The following is a 23,337-nucleotide window of genomic DNA, read 5'->3' as shown; positions in this document are numbered from 1 at the left end:
CTAAAATTTCTGTACCATGATTATTAAGTCCCTTTAAAAATTAAACTAAAATTTATAAGCATTAAAATGATAAAGAATGCACAACTTCTTTCTCACAACAAAAATATCTTATCTTTAAATACACCTGCTTTTGCATGAGGCCCAGGTCTGCAGTCTTAAATACATGGGATATCCTGAAACAACCTTGAATTGTGGAGCAATGCACACCAGGAAAACCTCAGCATCAGGGGTCCTGTGATCCAGCCCAAATCCGGAAGGTCAAATCACCTTTATAACATTCAGAAAGGATGATCACTCCGTCTTGTTTGATTGCCTCCCTGATGGGGAACTCATTACTGAGCAAGACAGTTAACTCCGTTGCTGAACAGTTTTCATTGTTAGAAAGGTCTCTTCATATCGAGATTTAAAAGGGGAAAATACCTGAGAGGATGGCAGCCCTTCCTCCAGAAGTCTTTCTGGTCTTCTCCCACCCAGTAACGGAGTACAGGAGAGGAAGTGGGCTAGTGGTGACGAGACACGGCTAGGAAAACGGGCAGGGAGGTGGGACAGGAGCAGAGAGAGGGAAACGGGGAGAGAAAGAAAGAAAAATGAGAGAGGGCGAAGAGAGAAAGAGAGAGGAGACTGAGGGAGAGCGAAGGTGAGAAGGAAGAACTTACAGAGAGAGCAAGACAGCGAGCATGGAAGGCAGGCGACTCTCCTGTGCCCGCCCCTCCATGTGTCAAGAGGCCATGTGCTGTCAGACAGAGGACAGCGGATGCGAGGTTACAAAGGCCTCCACTTCCTGAACACCTCATCCTGTCCTGTGCTGACCTGCTGCTGCAATCTGCTCTGGGGGAAGTGTGGGGAGGGCAGGGCCGGGGAGGGGGGTCCACAGGAGTGAGGACGAGCTGCTTCCTGCTGAGGCGGCCCTCACAGGCCCCAGCCGGGTAATGTGCAAGTCTAGGGAAACCTCCAGTCCCATCACTAAGGTCAAAGAGCCTTGGGGCTGAGTCTTGAACTAATGACTAGGTTCTCTGGGCTTGGAGACATGTATGTCCTTAAGTGGAGGCCACATGCTTGATCCCTGGGCTATAATTAGAAATGCATGTCATTGTACCTGAGCTACCGGAGCCTTTCCTGAAAGCATGTTCCAGAGGGCGGACAAAGTGTGAATTACAAATGTGAATTACAAGCAGCTAGGTGGGGAGGGTGGCTGGAGGGAGGTGGTGTTTAAGTCTTATTTCTGCCCGCAGCTGGCTCTGGGACACGAGATCACTCTGAGCCTGGATGGGAGGTTTCTCTGCTGACCTGGGGCAGGAGGATCCCACTCTTTCTTTGTGAATCTCCATGTGTACGACCCAGCCTCCAGCCCTGCAGGGTCCTCTCAGCCCTGGCAGTTCAGAGAAAGAAAAGAAATGTCCTGATGAAGGCAATAACCCCCTTTGCTTGGGCAGCTGGTGGACAGAGGACTTTCAACAGACACTCTTATCGGCCATGTCCAAGTCCAGCTACAGCATGAGAGTGGTTGTGTGACTGGGCAAGCTGTCACCTATCTGAGCCTGTTTCCTCACCTGTAAAATGGGGACAGCATGAGGCTGCTGGGAGCTCAGCCTGATGTTTAAAACTATAAAGTGCTATCCCTAAGGCAGCTATGATTATATTGTAGACATGATGTCTTCAGAGCGGGGCCATGTCTGTTTCCTGCCATGTTCCTCAGGTCCAGCAGAGTATGGGATAGAGAAGGAGTTTTATAATGTTTGCTGATTGACGGCTTGCAGGACCCTCATTTAACAGAAAAGGAGAGTGAGTCATGGAGCAGCAAAGACCAGAATCGGGTCACCCTGATGTACAGGCCCAGAGCACCACAGACAGGGTGGGGGGAGGTGGAGAGAGAGAGGGAAGGAAGGACAGCAAAGACAGACAAGGCTACATCTGCATCACACTCCAGGGAGCTCCAACATTAACTGCTCCGCAGGCTAGTTTCCTGCCTGTAATTAATTCTCACTAAATTGAGTCAGTCCCAAAGGGTAGGGTGGCCATCAACACAACTCATTTAAAAACTGGAGCATAACTGGAATCGCCACAAACATCCATTCTTAAAACTCGTGCACAGCGGCACGTGCTGACTGCCAGGAGCCCCATCCATCACGCCCTGAAAGGTTCCTGCGCTCTCAGTCGTTCTGGCCCACTGTGGCACCCGGGGGTCCTGGCATCCATCTAAGAGGGAGGAAGGAGGTAGAAGATACCTGGCCCTCATCCCCCTATGCATTCAACAAATATTCTAAATGCCTGCTCTGCACCAAGACTTGAGAACACGGTGGGAGCAGGAGAGAGGCAGTTCTGCCCTCAAAGAGTTTGCCATCTGGGGTAAAGAAATGAGTAAAAGGATGACTTCAACACAGGGGTATAAGAGTTGTAGTGGGGAAAACACAGGCGCCGTGGCAGACCACAGAAGGCAGACTGAGCGTAGCTCTGGGAAGGCCTGCCAGGGAAGCAATGGCTGTGCTGAGACCAGAGCGGGAGTGTTTCAGGTAGAAGGGACACCATGTGCAAAGGCCCTGAGCTGAAAGAGGAAGCGAGACGTTGAGTGTGGTTTGGATGAAGTGTGTGTGTGTGTGTGTGTGTGTGTGTGTGTGTGTGTACTCTTGAAAGAAGTTCACATGATTGGAACACGATGACGCTGGAGGGTCAGGCAGGGGACCCATCCTACAGGACCCTACAGGCTTTTCAAAGGACTCGGGTTCCATCCTGGGGTGATGAGGAACCACTGACTAGTGCTAAGCAAGGTGACCAGACATGAGTCAGAAAGTTCACTTTGTTGGGAGAACAAACTGGAGGTGGCAGAACGGGAACAAGACCAGTGAGGAGGTCATTCCCATCGCCTAGGAGAGCAGGAGTAGAGCCGAGGACTTGATGGTAGCCATGCGGACAGAGAAAGTGGATGGACTAGAGACAAATCCAGAGGAAGAACTGATGGGCCCTGACGCCTTCTGGGTCCGAGGCCTTCCAGATCCAGTCCACCCTCTTATCATACTCGCTTCCCCAGCTCTTTGTGGAGTCCCTGCTCCAACCCTATAGGGCTCTAGAGAGCACAAACACATCCTGTCTACCTGGACAGTGACCTAGGTGTGACCTTGAGCAAGTCACTTCATCTCCACAGACCTCAATTTCCCTCTGTGCAACATGGGGATACAAACACCGTCTCCACAGGGTTTGTGCAGACTGCCTTCTGTCATGCTTCAGGACTCGTTGTTTCTGGGCCTTCCTTCTCCCCTGGACAGAGTATGACTTATCTCTGCATCTCCAGCACCCAGCCCAGGGGAAGTGCTCAACAAATAACAACAGCCAGTATTTCCTGAACCCTCAGGCCATGTGAGCCATTGTCTGCTCAACACTTTACATTCTTTTTCTCATTTAATCCTCACAACAAGTCTATTATTTTGGCATTATTATTATTATTTCCATTTTACCAAAATGGGAATTAGACCCAGACAGATTCAGTAACTTAGGCAAAGCCACCAAGATGGCGAGATTGGAGCTCAAGTCGGCCTGACTCCAAAGTCTTCGCTCTTCCCATTGCCCCACACCCAGGCCTCATTCTACATATCGCCAAGACAGGGGAGTGACTTGCTGCAGGCAAGGAGGGAGACTGGAAGCGAGGTGTCCAGAGTCCTGGCAGGGCTCTCGGCCCCAGCTCAGACACCCTGCGGCAGCCTGGTGGAGATGACGGAGAGGCCCGATGGTGAGGACTGTCCCTCTGTCTCTGGACTCACAGGGCTCTGTCCCCAGAACTCACAGGGCTCTCAGGACCCTTGGGCTTGACTGCAGTAGGAGAGGGCACGGGTTTGACTGCAGTAAGAGAGGGGACCTCACATTCAGGGGCCTGGTCCCCTGGACCCTTCTCCAAACCCACTGCTGAGTTTTTTGGGTGATACAGTATCTCCATCTTCTGGGCTGAACAGTTAGTGGGTGGCCAGAATGTCCTCTTCGCAAGTGGTCAAACCACTGACGTCGCTGCCGAAAGTCAAGTAGACTCGCTGGAATCCCACCTGGTCAGACACACACCATGTGCTCAACCACGACCCACCTATGTCCCAAACATGTCTTGGCAAGCCATGATCAGTCCAGGGGCCATGACTTCACTTGGCCCAGTCAATCACTGGAAGGTACTTTGGAACCCTGAATTCTCTGTGGGGAACACAAACACTTCTTAAACTATATATAACTAGTACTAGGTATACAGAAAAAAATTATAAATTGGACTTCACGTCAAAGGATGAATATGGAAGAAGGAATTTAGTTGTTCTAGATACTACTCCTACTCGTGCTACTTTTATATAAAATTAAAATTATTTTTAAATAAAAGGTTCAAGGTATTTAAAAAGTAAGATAAAAAAGAATAAAATACTTAGAAATAAATTTAGCAAAAGTAGCATAGAACCTGTACTCTGAAAACAAGAAAACATGACTGAAAGAAATTAAAGAAGACCTTAGTAAATGGAAAGGTGTCCCATGTTCACAACTTAACATTAAGAGGTCAACACTCCCCAACTTGATATACAGATTCATCTCAACCCCTGTCAAACTCTCAGGTGCCTATTTGACAGAAATTGACAAGCTGATCCTAAAATTCATATGGAGATACAAGAGACCCACAGTAGCCAAAACAACCTTGAAAAAGAACCAAGTTCCCGATTTCAAAACTTAGTATAAGGCGATGGAAATCAAGACTATGTGGTATTGGCGTGAGGACAGACATACAGATGAGTGCAATAGAATTGAGAATTCAGATATAAACCTTCACATTTATAGTCAACTGATTTTTGACAAGGGTGCCAAGAAAATTCAATGGGAAAAAAACAGCCTTTTTAACAAATGGTGCTGAGATATTTAGATATTCATCACATGCAAAATAATGATTTTGGACTCCTTCGGTATGACACTTATATTTCAATAAAACTGTTTAAAAAATGAACAAGGAAGCCACAGACTGGGAGAATGTTCACAATAGACATATCTGAAAATGGGCTTGTGTCTGGAATATTTAAAGAACTCCTACAACTTAATAAGAAAAAGAGACAACCCAATTAGAAAAAAGAAGCAAAAGATTTTCAAATGAGAATTTCCAAATGGCTAACAAACAGAAGGAAAGATACCCAATTTCATTAATCATCAGGGAAATGCCAATTAAAATCAAAGTGAGAAACCACTACACAATCACCAGAGTGGCCCTGAGTAAGAAGACTCCAGTACCAATATACTGGCAAGCCTGAAGAGTAAGCGGTATTGCCATACATCCGAGTGGGGGTACATATTGCTTCAACCTCTTTGTAAACCTAGTTGGCAGCTTCTAATAAAGCCAAATCTATGACCCAACAATTCCACTTCAAGGTAAATAAATACTGAAGAGAAATGAGTGCATATGTTCCTTAAAAGGTAAGTATTAAACAGTCACAGCAGCTTTATACAGGCATACCATGTTTTATTGCGCTCCACAGATGTTCCCGTTTTTACAAATGTAGGCAAAACCCTCCACCGGCAAAAAGATTACGACTTGCTTTATTGCTATACTCGCTTTATCGTGGCGTGGACCTGAACGCACAGTTTCTCTGAGGTCTGCCTGTAACAGCCCAAACTGGAAACCCAAATAGTCATTAACAGGAAGACAGACACACCAACTGTGACATCTCCATACAAAAGAATACTGATATATGTGAAAATACAGACGCTTCTCACACATTATGTTGATCTAAAGAAGTCAGACACAAAAGAATACATAATTCATGATTCTATTCATATGAGGTTCAAGAACAGGTTAATCCAATTGAATGTGATGGAAAGCAAAATAGTGGTAGCCTCTGGGGGGGTCACTGACTGGGGAGGGGCACAGAGGCATCTTTTAGATGATGGAAATGTTCTACTAGCGTGGTGGTTGCATGTGCACACACACAGAGGGTGCGAAAAAATGTGTACACATTTTAAGAAAGGAAAAAAACCATTAAAATTGTAATACTCCATATATACCAGTAACAAAAGATGAATACAAGTCACGCTTGACTTCTGCAATTATAAGAGGTGCTCAAAGTGGTTACCTTCCGCGTCCAGACACTTCTGATGACGGCGAACTACTGCTTGAGCAATGTTGACCGAAGTGTCCACTTTTATACATTTTCTGGCAACCTCAGTGTATTAAAAAATTGAGCCCTAACCTTAAGATTTGTGCCCTTAATTGTATGTAAGTTACAAAACACCAACCACTTCAGGGTAAGGAAGGAGGAGAGACTTTCCAGGATCATACAGCAATATTTTTCCTGGACTGAATGAAAATATAAAGAGAAGAACCACATGCTTGGGGTAGGAACCTCTTCTACTGAGATATGCCCAATAGCTATTGCATTCGTACCTCCAAAAATGGGGAGCTCACCCGCTCCCCAAGAGTTCAGGTAGAAAGCGAGCACATTTCCTCACACTGAACTCAATCTGCCTCTCCCAGACATCGGCCGTGGGCCATCCTCCCTACTCAATTAAAAATTATTTCTTGATGTTGTTGTCTCCAGACAGGGGCTACCAAGGTAAATGAGCAACAGTCACACTCCCTGCCCCGGAGAAACATCAAATCTTCCTAGCTCCACATCAACTTCCCCAGCATGGGGCCATTTTGGGGCTTGGTCTGCGCTAAACTTTCGGTCCTCCAGCATCACCCTCTCCCACCCAACCTACTGAACCAATCTTCCTTGGTCAAGTCCTTAGGGCTTCCAAATTCCTATGCCTCCCTTTTGAAACACCTTGGGACATGGCATTCAGGCTCTCCCAGATCAGCTCTCCAGCCACATCCTGTACACCCCACACTCCCAAGCCTTCCCCTCTGTGCACTTGCTCCTGCTGCTCCTACTCTCTGGAAGGTTTGTTTCTACTTTCTGCCCATCAATGCCCATCTCAACACCCCCTCTTCCAGGAAGCCTTCCTTGATTTCATTCCTGCTGCTCACACTGATCCCGCCTCCTTGGGCTCCTTACCACCTACTCGGACTGTTCCACATCTATTTGTCTCCTCCTCTTCTCAGGGCTCTGGAGTCAAGCAGCCCTAACCCCACTTCTCACTGGTTGTGTGACCTTGGGTAAGTAACTTATTCACTCACCGAATCTCTCAGATTCAATTTTGAACCCATCCAACCATCTGAGAAATTTTTATTGAGCACAAACTATGTTTAATTAAATGAGACAATGTCTATAAATTGCCAAGCTCACATAAGAGGGCAACAAATGCTCACTGCCACCCCCCACCTTCCTCTACAGCATCTGCCACATTGGACACTGACTACAATGAGGATGGAGAGCTGGCTGAGTGAGTTAAGAGGGGACCAGGGCAGGGACAAACTGATGGTACACTAGTTTAGGTAAGTAAACTCATCAGTTACAGCAGAGTCCCGCTAGACCCTACCTTGACCTGTCGTGTCAGCACCGAGGCCACGGCCAAACGAAACTCCTACACAGTGATAAGGGAGGGCTTCTGAACGAATCTCCTCTTGCTCCGAGCTGGGGCTCTCCTGACACCCTTTGAAGTGGTTACTACCACTGAGAAAGTGGGTGGGATGTGAGTGGGATGCACGCAGGGCGGATCGGAAGTCGCCCATTGCCTTTCTGCACTGCGTCCTCCCCAAACCTCTCCCGAAGGCCCTGCAGCCCCTTGATGGAAACCTGCCTGTCCCTTGGCTCACACCCTCCAGGGCACCTCCTTCCTCCCCAGGGACCTGAGAGCCCTCTCCTGATTGCGCGTACTCCCTTGAGGAAATCTGAACCTCTCCAGAAGTTTCAGTTAACATCTCAACACTGCATCACTTCCAGGGCATGCCTGGTGCCCAGCTGCCCATTGGGATGTCCTTCCCTGAGCCCCTCACACTTAGCAAGACCCACACTAAAATCATCATCACCCCCAAGCCTAGCCCGAGCCCCTCCAGCACTTGCTGTCTTAGTGAGTCAGCAAGCCAGAAAGCTGGGGTCAGCCTGGAGCCCGCCCTCCCTCTCCCGCACCCCACAGTCTATCAGTCACGAGCACACAGCCCCAAATCTGCCTGGAGCCCTCCAGCCCACTGTCGCCTTTTGCTGGAATCACCCAGCAGCCTCTCCCAGGATCTTCAGGGAATCAAACCCCAACCCCAAACATGCCTCGAGGGGCTCTCCCTGCTCAGCTCTGCACCTTGCTGGCCTCACTCTCTCGCTCCCTCGCAAGGCTCCAGCCAGGCGGAATTTCGTGCGGTTCCCATCACACCATTCTCTAAGTGGTCTCCAAGCCTTTGCACATCCCGATTCCTTCACCCGACACAGGCCTTCCTCTCTGCTCTCCCAGCTAGCTAATTCCTCCCCATCCTTCAAACCTCAGCTTAGTTACGTTTCCTCCAGGAATCCTTCTCTGACCCCCAGAAACCTGGGACGGGTGCCTCTCCTGAACTCCCCGCCTCTGTATGCTCCTCTCCATTGTATTAATATTGCTTCTTTCCGTGCCCATCTCTCTCCCAGACTGTCAGTTCCTGGTGGGCAGGGGCCTCACCGTGTTGTTCCTCTGTAAGTGCCCTGTACCCAGCATACAGGCGGTGCTCAGGAAATATTTGTGACTGAAGAAATGCTAAGACTGCTGGAAGGACTGACCCTGCCATCACTCACTCATCAGATACTTACTGAGCACCAATAGTGTACTGGACATCACAATCCACTGGGAATAAGACCTGTCAAACTCTTTGCCCTCAGTGAGCTCTGAGTTCAGTGAGGCAGAGAGACCGTAAACAAGCTCCTAAACACAACCCCAAAATGCATGAAGCAGAGCAGACGCAGTTAAAGGGAGCAACAGACAATTCAACGGTCATAGCTGAAGACTTCAACAGCCCACTCTCAGTAACGGATGGACGAGACAGAACGTCGGCGAGGGTGCAGAAGACTCCAACAGCATTGTCCATCAACCTGACGAAAGTGATGTCTATAGAACAGCCCATCAACTAGAGCAGAAAACACATTCTTCAAGTACACATGGAATGTTCTCTAAGATATACTATATGGCAGGCCATAAACAAATCTCAATACATTTAATGGGGTTGAAACCACACAAAGTACAGTCTCCAACCACAGTGGAATTAGAAATCAGCAGAAGAACAACATTTGAAAAATGCTATTTGGAAATTAAACAGCATCATTTTAAATAACCCATGGGTCAAAGAAGAAATCACAAGGGGAAGGAGAAAATATTTGGAACTTGAAGGAAAATGAAAACACAGCATAGCAAGTAAACAAATATATAAATGAGATAACTTCAGATAGTGAAAGATGCAGTGAAGAATATGAAGCCTGAGAGAGCGTAGGATAGTAAAGATGCAGGTTTCACCCTCCCTGCGTCTGCACCCTTGCCACGGCCTCATCATGGCGGAGAGCATATCCCTGTCCCTGGCCTTTGGGCCTGGCCATGGCACTTGCTCTGGCCAATGGGATATGACAAGAGGAAGTTGTGAGCTTGAATCTTAGAAGCCCTCTGGTGTTTCTACTTGCTCTTTTGCCATAACCATGGGAAGAGCCTCCCCTGGGTAACTGCTGCCCCTTCAGCCTGGGCCCCATAATGAACACACAAAAAGCACAGCCACTGAGCTGAAGCCCGCTTTGGCCAACTGACTTCCAGTTGACCCAGCTTCCCTTGCAGCTAGGAATGCTCAATGAGATGGAAGTAGAAGTGGTCACGTGGAATTCTTTTTCAAGTGAACTAACTCAGCGGGGCGCACAAACTTTTAATTTTCCTCCTCTCTTTCTTCCTGCCTGGGACATGGATGTGATGGCTAGAGCTGCAGCAGCCAGCCTGTGTTCATGAGGAATCTTGGACACGGATACAGCAGATGAGTAAAACCTTGGTCCCTGAGACCTTGTGGAGCTGCCAAGCTTGATGCGGATCTCCTACTTCCGGACTTATTTCACATGAGAGAATTGCCTCTAAATTATTTACGCCATCATAAATGAGTATTTATTACAAGCAGTCCAACACAATTTTTAACTGACATACAATTATTAGGAAAGGTTCTGTAGCAGCCTGTATTTTTCAGAAATGGCTACAACAGTATCTCCTATCTCACAAATGTGTGCTTGATACTCCTCCCACCGAATGGTGGAGACGATATCCTCTCCTCTTGAACTTGGGTGGACCTTTGTGACTGTTTTGACTAACGAGAGTATGGTGGAAGTGGTGGTACGTGACTTCCAAGGCTAGATCATAAAAATGCCACGCACTTCCTCTTGGCTCTCTCTTGGGACACTCACTCTTGGAACTGAGCCACCATGCTGTGAGGAAACCTTGCCCATGCAGAGACTACACGGAGAGGCGCAAGTAAGTATTCTGGCCAACGGCCCAGCCTTGGTCCCAGACAATAGCCAGCACCCAGCAGCAGCCACGTGAGTTAAGGTACCTCTGGGTGATTACAGCCCCTGGCGTTAAGTCCCCTCAAATCCTTAAGTCTTCTCCAGACGTCATGGAGCAGAGACGTGCTTTCTGCACCTGTCCCTGTCCCAGAAAATCTGTGAGCATAATAAAATGGTTGTTTTCCGCCAGGAAGTTTTGGGGCACCACTTCTGAGGTGACACTGGAACTGAGACCAGAATGAGGAGGAGGGACTGGCTATGAGATCAGGGGTAGGACATGACAGTAGAGGGAAAAACAAGTGCAAAAGCCACGTGACGTGACTGCATTTATAGTATTTGGAAAATAGCGAGAAGGCCAGTGTGGCCGGAGTGAATGAAGCAGCAGGCGGTAATGGCAGAAAGTCAGGTGACCAGGATCAGGTCACGTCAGGCCTCTTGGGTGCCGGAACTTCTCCTGGGGCGTCAGATACTGATAAATGCCAGTCACCTCTCCCAGTTGGCTGATGGCTTCTGAACAAGCCTTGGCCCAACGGAGGGACCCTTGGTAGGAATTTTTAGCTTCTGATCGGAGAGGGATTTTTTTTTTCTTTTAGATGAGAAAACAGGGGATTACAGGTGTCCAGGGACCATAGCTGTTCAAAAGCTCCAACTCACTATGCACAAGGAAAAGCATAAGCTCCTTAGCCTGGCATTTTATGTACTTTTCAGTCTGGTCCTAACCTTGTTTTTGGACACACCACTGGACCCCGATTCCACCTGTAACCTGCCTTTCCAAACGTAACCATGTTCTAGTGATACCCGACGATGCACCACTCTCCAGATGTACCTGCAGGCCTGTGAGCGTTTCCATGCTGACCACCTGCCTCATGTGCTCTTCTCCGTTATCACCGCGGCCTGGTGGGCTCTTTCCAAGTCCATCTCAGTGGCACCTGTTCTGCCAACCTTCCTAAATATCCCAAAGGGAAATAAATCTTTCCCTCCCTCATTTTCCTACAGACTTTGCACAAAACTCGAGTCGCACAAATTATACTTACCATCGAGTAGTATAATTGCTCACTTATCTTGCTCTCTTTCCCAACTTCACCCTTTATTCCCACAATAAAAGACAGACCTACTCAAGGGCAGGTTCTGGGCTCTTTTCATCTTTGGGGCTCTGAGGTCTATCTCAGTGCCCATGGCATTGTAAACATCCTGTGATGTTCCATCCAGAAGCAATGACTAAGGTGGATGGATGGATGGATGGATGGATGGATGGAAGGATGGGTGGATGATGAATGGATGCATGGATAGAGTTGAATGACTGGATGAAAGGATGGGCAGATGGATGGGTAGACATATTAGTGGATGAACTGGGGGTAGTGAATGGGTACATGGATGTGTCATCAGGTATATGGCTAGCTGAAAGGACAGATGAGTGAATGAAAGGCTGGCTAGATGAATAAGATGAGAGACTGACTATACAGACAGACAGGCAGGTGGATGAATGTGCTTTTGACTGGGTTCCTAGAAGGGTGGGGCGAGTCTTTAAACCAGAAGTCAGCAATTTTTTTTCTGTAAAGGGCCAGATAAATATTTTAGGCTTCGTGGACCACATATGGTCCCAGTCATATATTTTTCCTTCTTTGCCTTTTTTTCACAAATGCTTAAAACACTCTTAGTTAATCCATTAACTAAGTAACTTAGTAAAATCTATTACTATTTACTAACTTAGTAAAATCCACTCTTAGTTAATAGGCTATACAAAACAAGAAATTGACCATTAGAATTTAATTTTGGATGGCCAGAATTTTTAGTAATCCCTGAGTGAGCTCTATTTACCATTTGATAAGCACAGAGTTGAATCCCAAACACAGGAAACCAGAGACCGTCTGGACCCCTCTCAACAACAGCATAATGGAGTCAAGGACTTTCCTAATTGGGGGGGTTAGAAGGCACAGTCGCCACAGCCTCCCTCACTGGGCAGTCATGGGATTTCAACAGCATTAAATCTCTAAGGAGAAACTTAGCAATCAGAGGAAGACCCAGGTTGGGGAGTGGTGGAGAACACTCTACAGTCTGTGGGGCTCCTTCTGACTAGTGTCCTTGGCTAGGGCTTGGAGTCACGTTGTGGCATTTCTGCCACTTCTATCCCCACGAGCACTAACGTCATAAATGTAGCTCATACCACAATTTCCCGCAACTAGCTTATGAGTTGTGATTTTTATGGGCTCCTTTTTTTTCTCCTCAGGATATTATTATGGATTACCAACGGTTTCAGCATCTTTCCAATTGGCAGGAAGCAGTGCAAACACAGATGGAAGTTTCCCAGTTAAAACCCTCTTAACAAAGTCATAAAACAAAAAAGCCCAGCCCCTCTCTGTCACGCTGCCAGCTCAGAAGCGAGTGAGAGAAGGAAAAAACGGAGAGTGAGTCTTTCTGCCCTTACTAAATAATCTTTTAGGTGTAAAGGGGGGAGGCAGGGCAGGCATTGGCACATTTCAGATGAGGGCTTTGGGGTTTAATAACACACACAAAGCTCTCCTCCTGAGGGCAAAAATGAGGGGCCAGGAGCACAGACCAGAGTAGTACGCTGTCCTCCCCACAACCAGGGTGCTTCTGCTCACACTGGCAATGTGACACCAGGGTGACATCCCTGACAGGGACCTCAGCTGGAGTCAGCAAGAGATCTGGTGCCGGGTGCTTTGCTGCCTCCAGAGAGGTCCCTGCCCAGAGGAACTTCAAAGGCAATCAGGGAACGCAGGATTAACATATGACGACAGTGCACCGGGAGTCAGGAGAATGGGTGTCATCCTGGCTCAGTCACCGTGTGACAGTGGCCAAGTCACTCCCTCTAGGCCTCATCACCCCCAACAAGACGTCCATGGTGGATATCCCCAGCTCAGACATTCTTGGAAAGACATGGCGAACAACACAAAGCAGTGTAGAATCAGATGCTAAACTACGAGGAGACTGCAAAAGGCCTAGAAAGCTCAGAGGAGCAGGGAGCTGTCACAAGGGCCTTGGGTGGCTGAGCCCACCACATCCCCTCACTTCCCATGTCTTTGCTGTATCCTATTCCCTCACCCCTCACATCACCTCCTCAAGGAAGCCTGCCTAGATTTCCCCAGATTGTCAGTCACTCCCTCTGTGCTCTGAATAATTATTCATTTGCTCATGTGTCCCCTTCACTGGCCAGATTCCTCCTGGGGAATGGCCCAGTCTGATCTGTCTTTCCATTCTCCAGCTCTTGTCACACAGCAAGTATTCAAAAAATGTCTGTTGAACTGAGTCGAACTGACTGCAAAGGGAGACTTTCCAGGTAGTCTTGTGAATTGTAAAGGGTGTCTGAGATCTGGGCCGTCCCCAGTCGGGCCTCCTTTGCTCTGACAGTCCAGAGGATTCCCTCCCCACTAGGTCAGGCATTATTGCCCCAATGAGAAAGCCTCATGATACCCCGACTGCTCTGTCACTGTTTAAACACATCACCCTCTGCATATAGACCTAAACATGTAACACACACACACACACACACACACACGCGCGCGCACGCACACACACACGCACGCACACACATGCATGCGCACACAAACTCGTACACACAGCAATGACCCAGAACTGCATCTGCCCTCCTTCTACCTTCCTCCACAATAGGGCTGAGGAAACTGCAGACACCCCTCCAGAAACCTCAGCACCACCCCCTTTCCTCAACCCCCCTCACACCAGGGCAGAGAGATACAGAAAGCATGGCCATCTGCCCCTGCAGCACAGGAATCAGGAGACAGACTTCCCTGAAAAGCCTCAGGGAACACCTGCCTGTTGTTCGTGGAAACCACCTCTGTCTCCTCATTGCTTTTCTGCCTCTTATACCACAGCCTTGAAAAGGGGCAATTAGTTTTAGGCAATTAGAATGATTAACTCACCAGATGTAAGTGCTGGAGCATCTCCACATATCTGTAGAGGGAAAGGGGGTTGAGTTTGCATTCATTCCCATCCTGTACAAGCCAAGGAGGGGCGATGCTCTGTTAACAAGCTCAAGGCCACAAGCAGCTGCTCAGGGACTCACGCTTTCTCTGAAGACAGCAGTTCCTGTGCGATGACATGGGCTCTGGACTGACCTTCCACCTGTGGATGCAAACAGAGCCATAAGGAGGGGCAGCGCCAATGGGGGCAGCAGAGGGAGAGCCCGGCCCCACAAGCATCAGGGTCACAGAAGGACCTCCATGCTGCAGGAGGCAAATCCCACGAACTCTGCAGGCCATTCCCTGTCACTCACCACCTGTGTGATCTTCAACCTCATTGCACCTCAGTTCCCTCATCTGTAAACGCAGATATTACCAGCATCTGACTCAGAAGGTTGCTGAGCTAATGCTCAGCACAGCGCCTCACACAGAAGCGCTCAGTGAGTGGCCGCTGTTAGGACTGTGACCTTTGCCTCCACCCATGGCCCCAGCAGTCAGGAACAACCTGTAAGCTCCGGGGGTCTCTCCTACTGCTTCTTTTGAAGATGTCGTCCCCTCAGTGTCCCTTTTCCCTTTTCCACCTGGTTAACTACCAGTTATCCTTTAAGACTCAGTCATAGCATCTATCACCTTCTCCAAGGCGCCCTTCCTGATCCCCTCCTTGAACTGGCTGGGTTAGGTATCGTTTCTGGGCGTCTTCCTCTCAGGACTCCCCTGGAGGGCAAGGACCATGAATGTCACCTCTGCATGACCAGTGCCTGACACCTCTGCATGACCAGACTCCCTTTTGTTGACTAAAAGAAATAATGAATGAGTGAGAGAATCATTCCCCTTTGGAAGCACTAACGCTCTTGGCTGACCTCAGAAGGTGAGCCATGTAACCTATCTGAGCACTAACTTCTGTAACGTTTGGGAATAACTGAGATTATGTCTATAAACAGGATGGGCGGGGCCGAGGCAGATGCCTGGGCTGTCTGCCACAGGCATGCCCCTCCTCTGTGGCCTCAAACCTGCCGGCTGTCAGCCACGGCTGGTGGCTGGGATCCAGACGAGCACAGACACTGTGGGGTAGCATGAGAGAACAGGTGGCAGATGTGGGGAATGTGTAGGCATGGCTCATGAGCAGGGTGCCCCACGGGGGAGCAGAGGGGACTCACGGGCAATGCCTGGCTTCTGGTTCCAGTTCAACCACGGCCTCCTGGTACAACCCTGCACAAGTCACTTTCTGAGGTCAGGCCTCAGTTTCCCCATGTGTGGACAAAGTGACCTTGAAATTTGCTTCCTGTGTATCACTAAACTTGAGGAGTCACTGGTCAAATGAATGACCTGCTCTAATGACTAGAAACTCATTACAGGCTGAGGGAGCAACTGCAGTGTGGCAGTCATAAGCATGGACTCCTGAATTAGGCAGTTTGGGCTCAAATCCTGCCTCTGCCTCTTTTACTAGTTGAACAAGTCATTTAACCTCTCTGCCTCAATTTTCTTATCTGTAAAATGGGTACAATAATAGAACGGTATCTAACACACACATGCGTATTCTAAGGATTAAATGAGCATTGATACATATACAAGTATTTGTGTATATACAGAGAAATCTATGGTTCTATGAATCGATACATAGAATAAATCTATCTATATAAATATCTATCTAGAACTCTATCATCTCTCTCTACATATCTATCTTGCACTTGGAACAGTGCCTGGCACACAGTAAGCACTATAGAAATAATGGCTGTCATTATCCTTGTTATTTTTGTTAACTGAGGTGTTGCCAGGAACAGAACCAAGTACCCAGGGATGGAACAAGAAAAATAATTTACATGGTCAAGTAGGGGAAAGGCCTCAATTGCAAAATGAAGGCTGAGCCACTGCACTGAGAGGAGCAGCTGAGGCAGTGGAAAGCAAATGGGCTCTGGAATCAAGCACATCCAAGTTCAAATCCTGGATGTGTTAATTGTACAACGTTTGGCAAAGCATTATCTCTGAGGCTCAGTTTTTTCCATCTGAAATACGGTGGAGAATAACCAACCCGACCTCATACGCTGGTCTTTTGGATGATGTGTTCCTGACTCAGGGCCTTTCACTCTCTGTTCCCTAGGCTTGCGATGTTCTTCCCCAGATCTTCTCACTCTCACTTTCTGACTTTTGCGGGTCTTTGCTCAAAAGATACAACCCATCCTCAGTGTGGCCAACCACGACCACCTGACCTAAAGAATACCCAAAGTCATTCTCTAACCACAGGGTTTCTCAACTTTGGCATTACTGACATTTTGGGCCCGACAGCTTTTGCTGCAGGGGCCGTCCTATGTATTACAATACTATTAACAGCGTCCATGGCTTCCATCCATTGGATGACACTACCAGCCCCCTGCAGCAGCCCATAGTTTTCAGTTGTGACAACTAAAAATGTCTCTAGACATTGCCAAATGTCCTGTGGGGCAAATTCTCACCCGCAGTTGAGAACCACTGCTCTAACCCTTTATCTTACTGTATACTGTCCTTGCACATGGGAGATGTTCAATAAATGTTTGAACACACTGATGAAATGAGATACAGTGCCTGGCACATAGTGGGTGCTCAAGAAATGAGTTTGCGGCCTAGCTGGTCCGTGTCTTAAGATTTCTGGCTAAGAAGCACAGTATTTTCTGGAGACTTCAGTCACTCTGAGGGACCCCTCCCCCCAACCAGTGCCTCCTGGCCCATGGTTAGCCTCCCTCCTGGTCTCACTGCAGCCTCTGTAGTGGCTGTCATGGCACCCATGGGGCCGGAGGGAAAACTGTGAGGCCTGCAGAGGCCTCCAGCCTCACCTGGCCTCCCGCCCTCCCACTGGCGCCGGATTGTGACTCACCGTCTGCCTTCTGCATCTTCAGGGCTAGTATGGGGCTCTGCACACAAGAGCAGCTCACTCTCCCAAAACGCAGGGGCTCCTTCCGAGTCCCACATGTGAAAAGGCTTTGTAAACGAAACCTTCGCAATGGAAAATGTATTCTGCCAGGACAGGCCTGAACAGTCAAGGAAACCCAGTGGTCAAGCTTCCGTAAAGAGAGTTACTCTGGAGAGAAAGCACAGGGGATCTGAAGCTCAAGCTCCTCCCCTATGAAATGAGGACAAGAGTCAAGATGACCTCCGATCTTCCATGGGCCTGTGATTCAATTCACATTCGTCACCCAGCAGGACGCTGAGAAGGCCTGATTCAAATCCTGGACTCTACCTCTTCCTACACCTCCGCCCTTGGACAAGTTATCTCTCTTCTCTGAGCCCCATCTGCAAAACTTGGATGATGATGATGATGATAAAAATAATACCTACTTAATAATATAACCGCTAGCATTTACTGAACACTTAGTATGTCGTAAGTATGGCTCTAAGGTTTTTATACATATTATCTCACTGAATCTTCCCCCAAATCTGTGAGGCAGGTACTTATTGTCTCCATTTTACAGATGAGGAAATTGAAGTACGAATAAGTCCTACCCTTTGCTCAAAGTCACTGCTAATTGGTGGCAGAGCCAAAATTCAAATCCAGGCAGTCTGGCGCTTAGCAGTGTGCCTGGCACATAATAAGTTCTCAGTAAATGGCATCTCTACTCATGATAGATAGCAGCTTTTTCAAACTGGGAAGCACCTATCCTTTACCTGCACTGCAAAGCTGGCAGCAAGAGTATAGCCCTCCAGGAGGAGCCTGGGCTAGTCCTCCGGTCTCAGGTCTTCTGGTTCTTATGCTCAGAGTAGTGCCTACTGTGGTACATAAGAAAGAACTATGCTGGAAGTCAGGACACCTGGCTCCACGTCCCAGCCAGGCCATGAGAGGCTATGAGTATGACCAAGGGCAAACTCTTCTCAGATGCCTCAGTTTTCTCATCTGGAAGATGGGGTCAATATTCCCACCCTGTAAGGACGAGATGATGAGACGATGGATGGAAGTGGTTACGCCCTGCCCAAACTTTTGGAGTTGTCGTCATTACCATTGTTACCATCTTGAGCTGTGGGACGGACTTCTGGTAGGCCTGGGGCACGGGCCACTCTGCACGTCCCTCCAGCCCCTCCTGTCAGATGGGCAGACTTTGGGTGGGACACACAGGCCGTCCCGCGTTAGTGACTGCAGATGATGGATGCGTCTTCACCAGCCAGACAAGAGGGAGGCCTGGCAGGCCATGTGCCCAAGGCTCTCCTCAGACGCTGCTTATGGGTGTTGCCCAACTGTGCTATTTAATATAGATGTTTGTTTAACCAGGAAATGAACTCCTAGGTTGACGGCAGTGTCCAGGGACAGACTTCTGGGAACAGGGTTCCTCCCAGGAGCGTGGGGGCTGGGGTGCCAGGGCTGTGCTATCGCTATTGCCCTCCTCAGTCTGACGCTGTGGGTGTTACACGAGGCGGCTGCTGGCCCCTCTGCCCGAGGCAGGCCAAGCAGCTTATCACCACTTTCCCCAGGGCCGCCCAGCCCTGCACTTCCTCCCTAGGCTCCAGGCAAACTAGCCAGGTCATCATGGGCTATTCTGGGACCAGGTCAGGTTGGGAGGGACAGTCATCCTTCAAGGACCTTTGAGGTTAAACAGTGGGTCACAGAACGAGTTGGGAGTCCCGATCCTCTGTCTCCAGGCCTCAGTTTGTCGAGCTATAAAATGGGGTATTTAGCCTCTTTCTAGAACAGCAGCTCTCCAAGTGTGACCCCAGAACCTCTGGGGTTCCGCCTCCCTTTTCCAACTATAGATCTGTGTGAGCCTGGATTTTCATGGAAGTCGACCTAAACTACAGTTTCAACAGTGTGAATGCAGAAGCAGCTAGGAGAATCCAGCTGTCCACTATAAAGCCAGACATTAACAATATTTGCAAGAAATACAAAACCAATGTCACTCTTCTCACTAATTTTTTGGAAAACATAATTATTTTTCATTAAAAATGCTATTTACGTTAACATATAATGGGTTCACTATTGTTAGTCTAAAATGAATTAAAAGATAGATGTTCTAAAATGTTCTCCATTTGACTTTCTCGTGATAAACACTGATAGATGTTTAGAAACAAAAATTCATAGAAACAACAACTCTGGGGTCCTCAATCATTTTTAACAGGGCAGAGGGGTCTGAGAACAAAAGGTTTTGAGAGCTGCTTGTTTAGAGGCTGTCACGAAAGATCATATAGAACGATGGAGGGAAAAGCTCTTTATTCTCAGTGAAGAGCGATGGAGAAGTGAAACAGCACTCTCACTGTATTATAGTAACAATAATTATTGTGAGAAGCAGGCCGATGAACCCCAGGCTTTATGGTGGGGCCCTCAGGGTGGCCCCAAGCATGCCCAGGGGCCACACAATCTTTCTCCTCAATGTGCTATCCTGCAACAGAGGAAGAAACCACTTCCAAAGCTCCTAGCTTATCACTTCTCTCCCAGGTGGCAGCTCCTGGGTTTACCTCTGCTCTGCCTTTGAACAGCCCTCTCTTTCTTTTCACCCTCATCTCTGCCAGCTCATTGCCAGGCCCCACATCCTGGCTCAGTTTCCCCCTCCCCAGTTCACAGCTGTCCTCTCTACCTGTGGCCAGCTGGGAACTCCAATCTTCAGGCTATAACCCCCCGTCTCTAGCCTCCTGGAGCCCTCCTTCGCAGACAACTTCCGCCTACGTCTACGTCACTCTATCCACCCAGGCCCCTGTCCCACTCAGAACTGCCCTGGCTTTGAAGTGATGGGCTTTCTGGTCCCCATCTTAGACCTACGCTCCCTAGCGTGCCCCCACCCTCAGCTGAACTTGTCTCCTAGCTCAGTGAGCGCTCCAGTCTGTCACTCCCTCCAATCCATCCTGTCAGGGTGGCTGCCTTCTGCCGTCACTTGCAGCCCTGAGTGGCTCCCGTGGCTCTCCAGCCCCTACAGGAAACACTTGTCATCTAGCGTGATGCTGAGAGCCTGTGCTCTGGGGTCAGAAGACCTGGTCTCAAATCCTGGGCTCTAGCCCTTCCTCTCCCTATGCCCTTGGACAAGTTATTTCTCTTCTCTGCGCCCCCATCTGTAAAACAGGAATAATGATGATATCTGCTTACTAACGTAAGAGCTAGCATTAGTGAACACTTAGTATGTGCTAAGTATGGCTCTAAGCTTTTTACATGTATCAGCTCACTGAATCCTCCCAACACCATGAGCAGTAGGTACTGTTATTATCATCTCCATTTTACAGACGAGGACCCTGAGGTACAAATAAGTCCCACTCTATGTGACTTAGGCTAAAGACCCCTCCAGGTACCTCTCCTGCATTCCTCATGCCCCGGGGAACTCAATTTTATTCTGAAGTTCACCTTATTTTTCCCCACTTCCCGGCTTTTTCACTCTTGCAGGTCTCTGTGCCCTGAATCCCCTACAGTCTCAGTAGGTCTCTCTAGGTCACACATTGAACCTAGAGTGACTCTGATTGTGACTGGCAAGCTCGCACTGTTTGACAGCAGGAAAAGGCCAGTAAGTGGCTCCTAGGAGACAGTCTTCCTGCCCTGACCATCTCACTTCAATTTGAGTAAAAGGACCTGCTGTGACCTCAAGAAGCCAGTCAAGGCTGGATTCCACGCCTTTGTGCTCCTGTAGCATTTAGCTCCTGTATACCCTCCTTCCCCTTTCCACTTAACTACGTCCTACTCTCCTTCAAGGAGAACTCAGGCCTCACCTCCTCCTGGAAGCCTCCCTGATTGCCGACTCCTAAGCCTTGGACCCTTACACTGCTCAGGGTTTGGCTCACACAGCTGAGCACACTAAGGTTGCCCCACAACATTTCCATCTCATGGGCTACCTTTGTTTTGCATGGTGAGACGTAACATTCAGAAAAGTGCATAAAACATAAATGTAAAGTTTGAGATTATGTGAGCTTTTTCATTCTACAATTCGACTGTAAGTTCCCCATGGTCAGGGACCCCATTAGTTTATTTCCTGGCATCTCTGAGAGCGAAGGGCCCTGGGATCGCTTGATTACGGCCTGGATGGCTGATACACGTAGACCAGGGTTCCCACTTCAATGAGCGTGGGAATCACTGGGGATCTTCCCAACAGGCAGGTCCGGATTCGGCAGGTCTGGGGTGGGGCCAGGGTGCTGCTGGTCCCCCAGGAGTGCCGTGGACTACGTACAGACAGTGGCCGCCACGACGTCCCGGACACAGTGAAGGTGAGGATGACTCAGGCCCAAACCCAAACCACGGGGCAAGGGGCGTGTCTGAGACTTCAGAGCGGAAATCGGCCCCCAAACAAGCTTACTCAGGGCCAGGGCCTCCTCACTGTCCCCAGCCCGGCCCATCGGCTCCCGACAGCCCCCAAGCCTTCCCGGGTCCTGACCAAGGGGTGTGAGACATGAGGGTAGCCAGGACACCTCCCAGGCCTCAGACCCCCTATTCTCTCCCATCCCGTATGTTCTAAGAATCTGTGTCTCTCCTCTTCCTCCGCTCACACTGCCTTGGGGGGGGTCTCTGTGTGTTACTGTACTGAACACTGCACCCTCTGCATGGTTACTGGGCAGCCAGTGAGCAGGGTTGGTGCCCAGCTCAGCCCCTCACCATGCCAAGTAAATTATACAGGACCCAACAAGTGTTTTCATTTTATTAAACTGTCATGCACCTAGTAAGTTTGTTTTCCTGAAAGGCAGGAGCTGAGTCTAATGTATGCAAAGACATTTATTCAAAGACATTTACTGAATACTACATTTTGTGCCAGGCAGTAAGGACACAGCTGTGAATAGGACAAGCATGGTCCCTGCCCTCCCGGGAGCTATTCTGACAGGGAAAGGCAAACAGTATGCAAGTAAGCAGAAAAATGAAGAATATAATCACATCTTGAGATAACTATGAAGAAGGAAATAAACAGGAATGCCACAGCCAAATGCAGCAGGTGAGCAGGGGAGGCCTTTTGAGGAGGTGACATTTAACTCGAGACCCGTAGCCAGCTGTGCAAAAGGCAGGAAGAGTGTTTCAAGTGGAAGAAACTACACGTACAAAGGCCCTGGGGTGGGTTTAAAGAACAAACAGAACTCATTTTTGGATCCTTCATGATGTCTGGCCAAAGGCTTAGGCATTTGTTGAATTTCATTTGATCCATGATTAAGAAAATATGGCAATAGTCTTTCAAGTCTGGTGCCAACAAGCAGAAGAGCAAACACAAGAGGAGAAGCAGCCCGGGGCTGGGGTGGGAAGATGATGAGTTCACCTTGGGATGTGTGGAATCTGGGCTTCCAAGAAGGGCCCAAAAGGGCAGCTAGAAGCTGAGTGTGGGGCTGCAGAGAGGGTCAGGCCAGAAGGGAAGCTCTGGGAGTGCCATCGGAGTAGGGCTTGCCGGGGGTCTGGGACAGGCTGCCTGAGCAATGGACACAAAATGAGAGGCAGGGCTCAGGAACTCAGGCCTTGGGGAATGAATGCCTGGTGTGGAACGCAGGCAGAGTAGAATGTTGGAGAAGCAGGGAGAAAAGCAGGAGAGGACAGAGCCTCAGAAACCAGAGGAAGAGGGGAGACCACCAAGCTGAGGCCCAAGGTCTGAGGTGGACAGGGTGGGGAGGGCCTGGCTCATGGAGGTTGGGGAGGCTCGTGCAGAGCGAATGACAACAGAGGGAGGTGGAAACATGGGAAAGACGAGTACGTGAGTAGACTGAGGGAAGTCCTACAGAATTTCTCCTGCCCACCTCCTCCTTTGCTTCCAGCTCCGAAGGTCATTCCCAGCGGCCCACCTTTGCACTCTGTTCTGTCTGGAATGCTCTGCCCCTAGATCTTCCCATTGCTTCCTCCTTCACACTCTTCAGCTCCCTGCTCAAAGGTTTCCTTCTCATCAAGAAAGTATTCCCTTAGAAACTGGGTCCTTAGGCATCGCTGATAGGAACGTAAAATGGGGCGGCCACTGTGGAAATAGGTATAGCGGTTCCTCAAAAAATTAAACATAGAATGACCACATGGTCCAGAAATTCCATTCGGGGTGTATACCAAGAGAACGGAAGGCAGGGTCTCAAAGAGATATCTGTACACACACGTTCATAGCAACATTATTCACAGAGCCAAAAGGTGGAAGTAACCCAAGTATCCA

General features: G+C 48.8%; 1 protein-coding gene across 3 annotated transcripts in view; it reads right to left on the bottom strand.

Annotated features, from left to right (window-relative positions):
- Nucleotides 1–23,337, bottom strand: part of FGD5 (FYVE, RhoGEF and PH domain containing 5) — a 154,788-nt gene that overhangs the window by 31,619 nt on the left and 99,832 nt on the right. For all 3 annotated transcript variants that reach the window (XM_033132117.1, XM_033132118.1, XM_033132119.1), the window contains exons 4-5: nucleotides 14,410–14,468; nucleotides 14,267–14,297 (exon numbers count right to left, since the gene is read on the bottom strand). In XM_033132117.1, the coding sequence (XP_032988008.1) occupies nucleotides 14,267–14,297; nucleotides 14,410–14,468 (90 nt within the window). The remainder of the gene's footprint in view (nucleotides 1–14,266; nucleotides 14,298–14,409; nucleotides 14,469–23,337) is intronic.

This window comes from Rhinolophus ferrumequinum, chromosome 17 (assembly GCF_004115265.2).
Source record: "Rhinolophus ferrumequinum isolate MPI-CBG mRhiFer1 chromosome 17, mRhiFer1_v1.p, whole genome shotgun sequence".
Taxonomy (NCBI): Eukaryota; Metazoa; Chordata; class Mammalia; order Chiroptera; family Rhinolophidae; genus Rhinolophus; species Rhinolophus ferrumequinum.
This window is presented reverse-complemented; position numbering and strand designations above follow the sequence as displayed.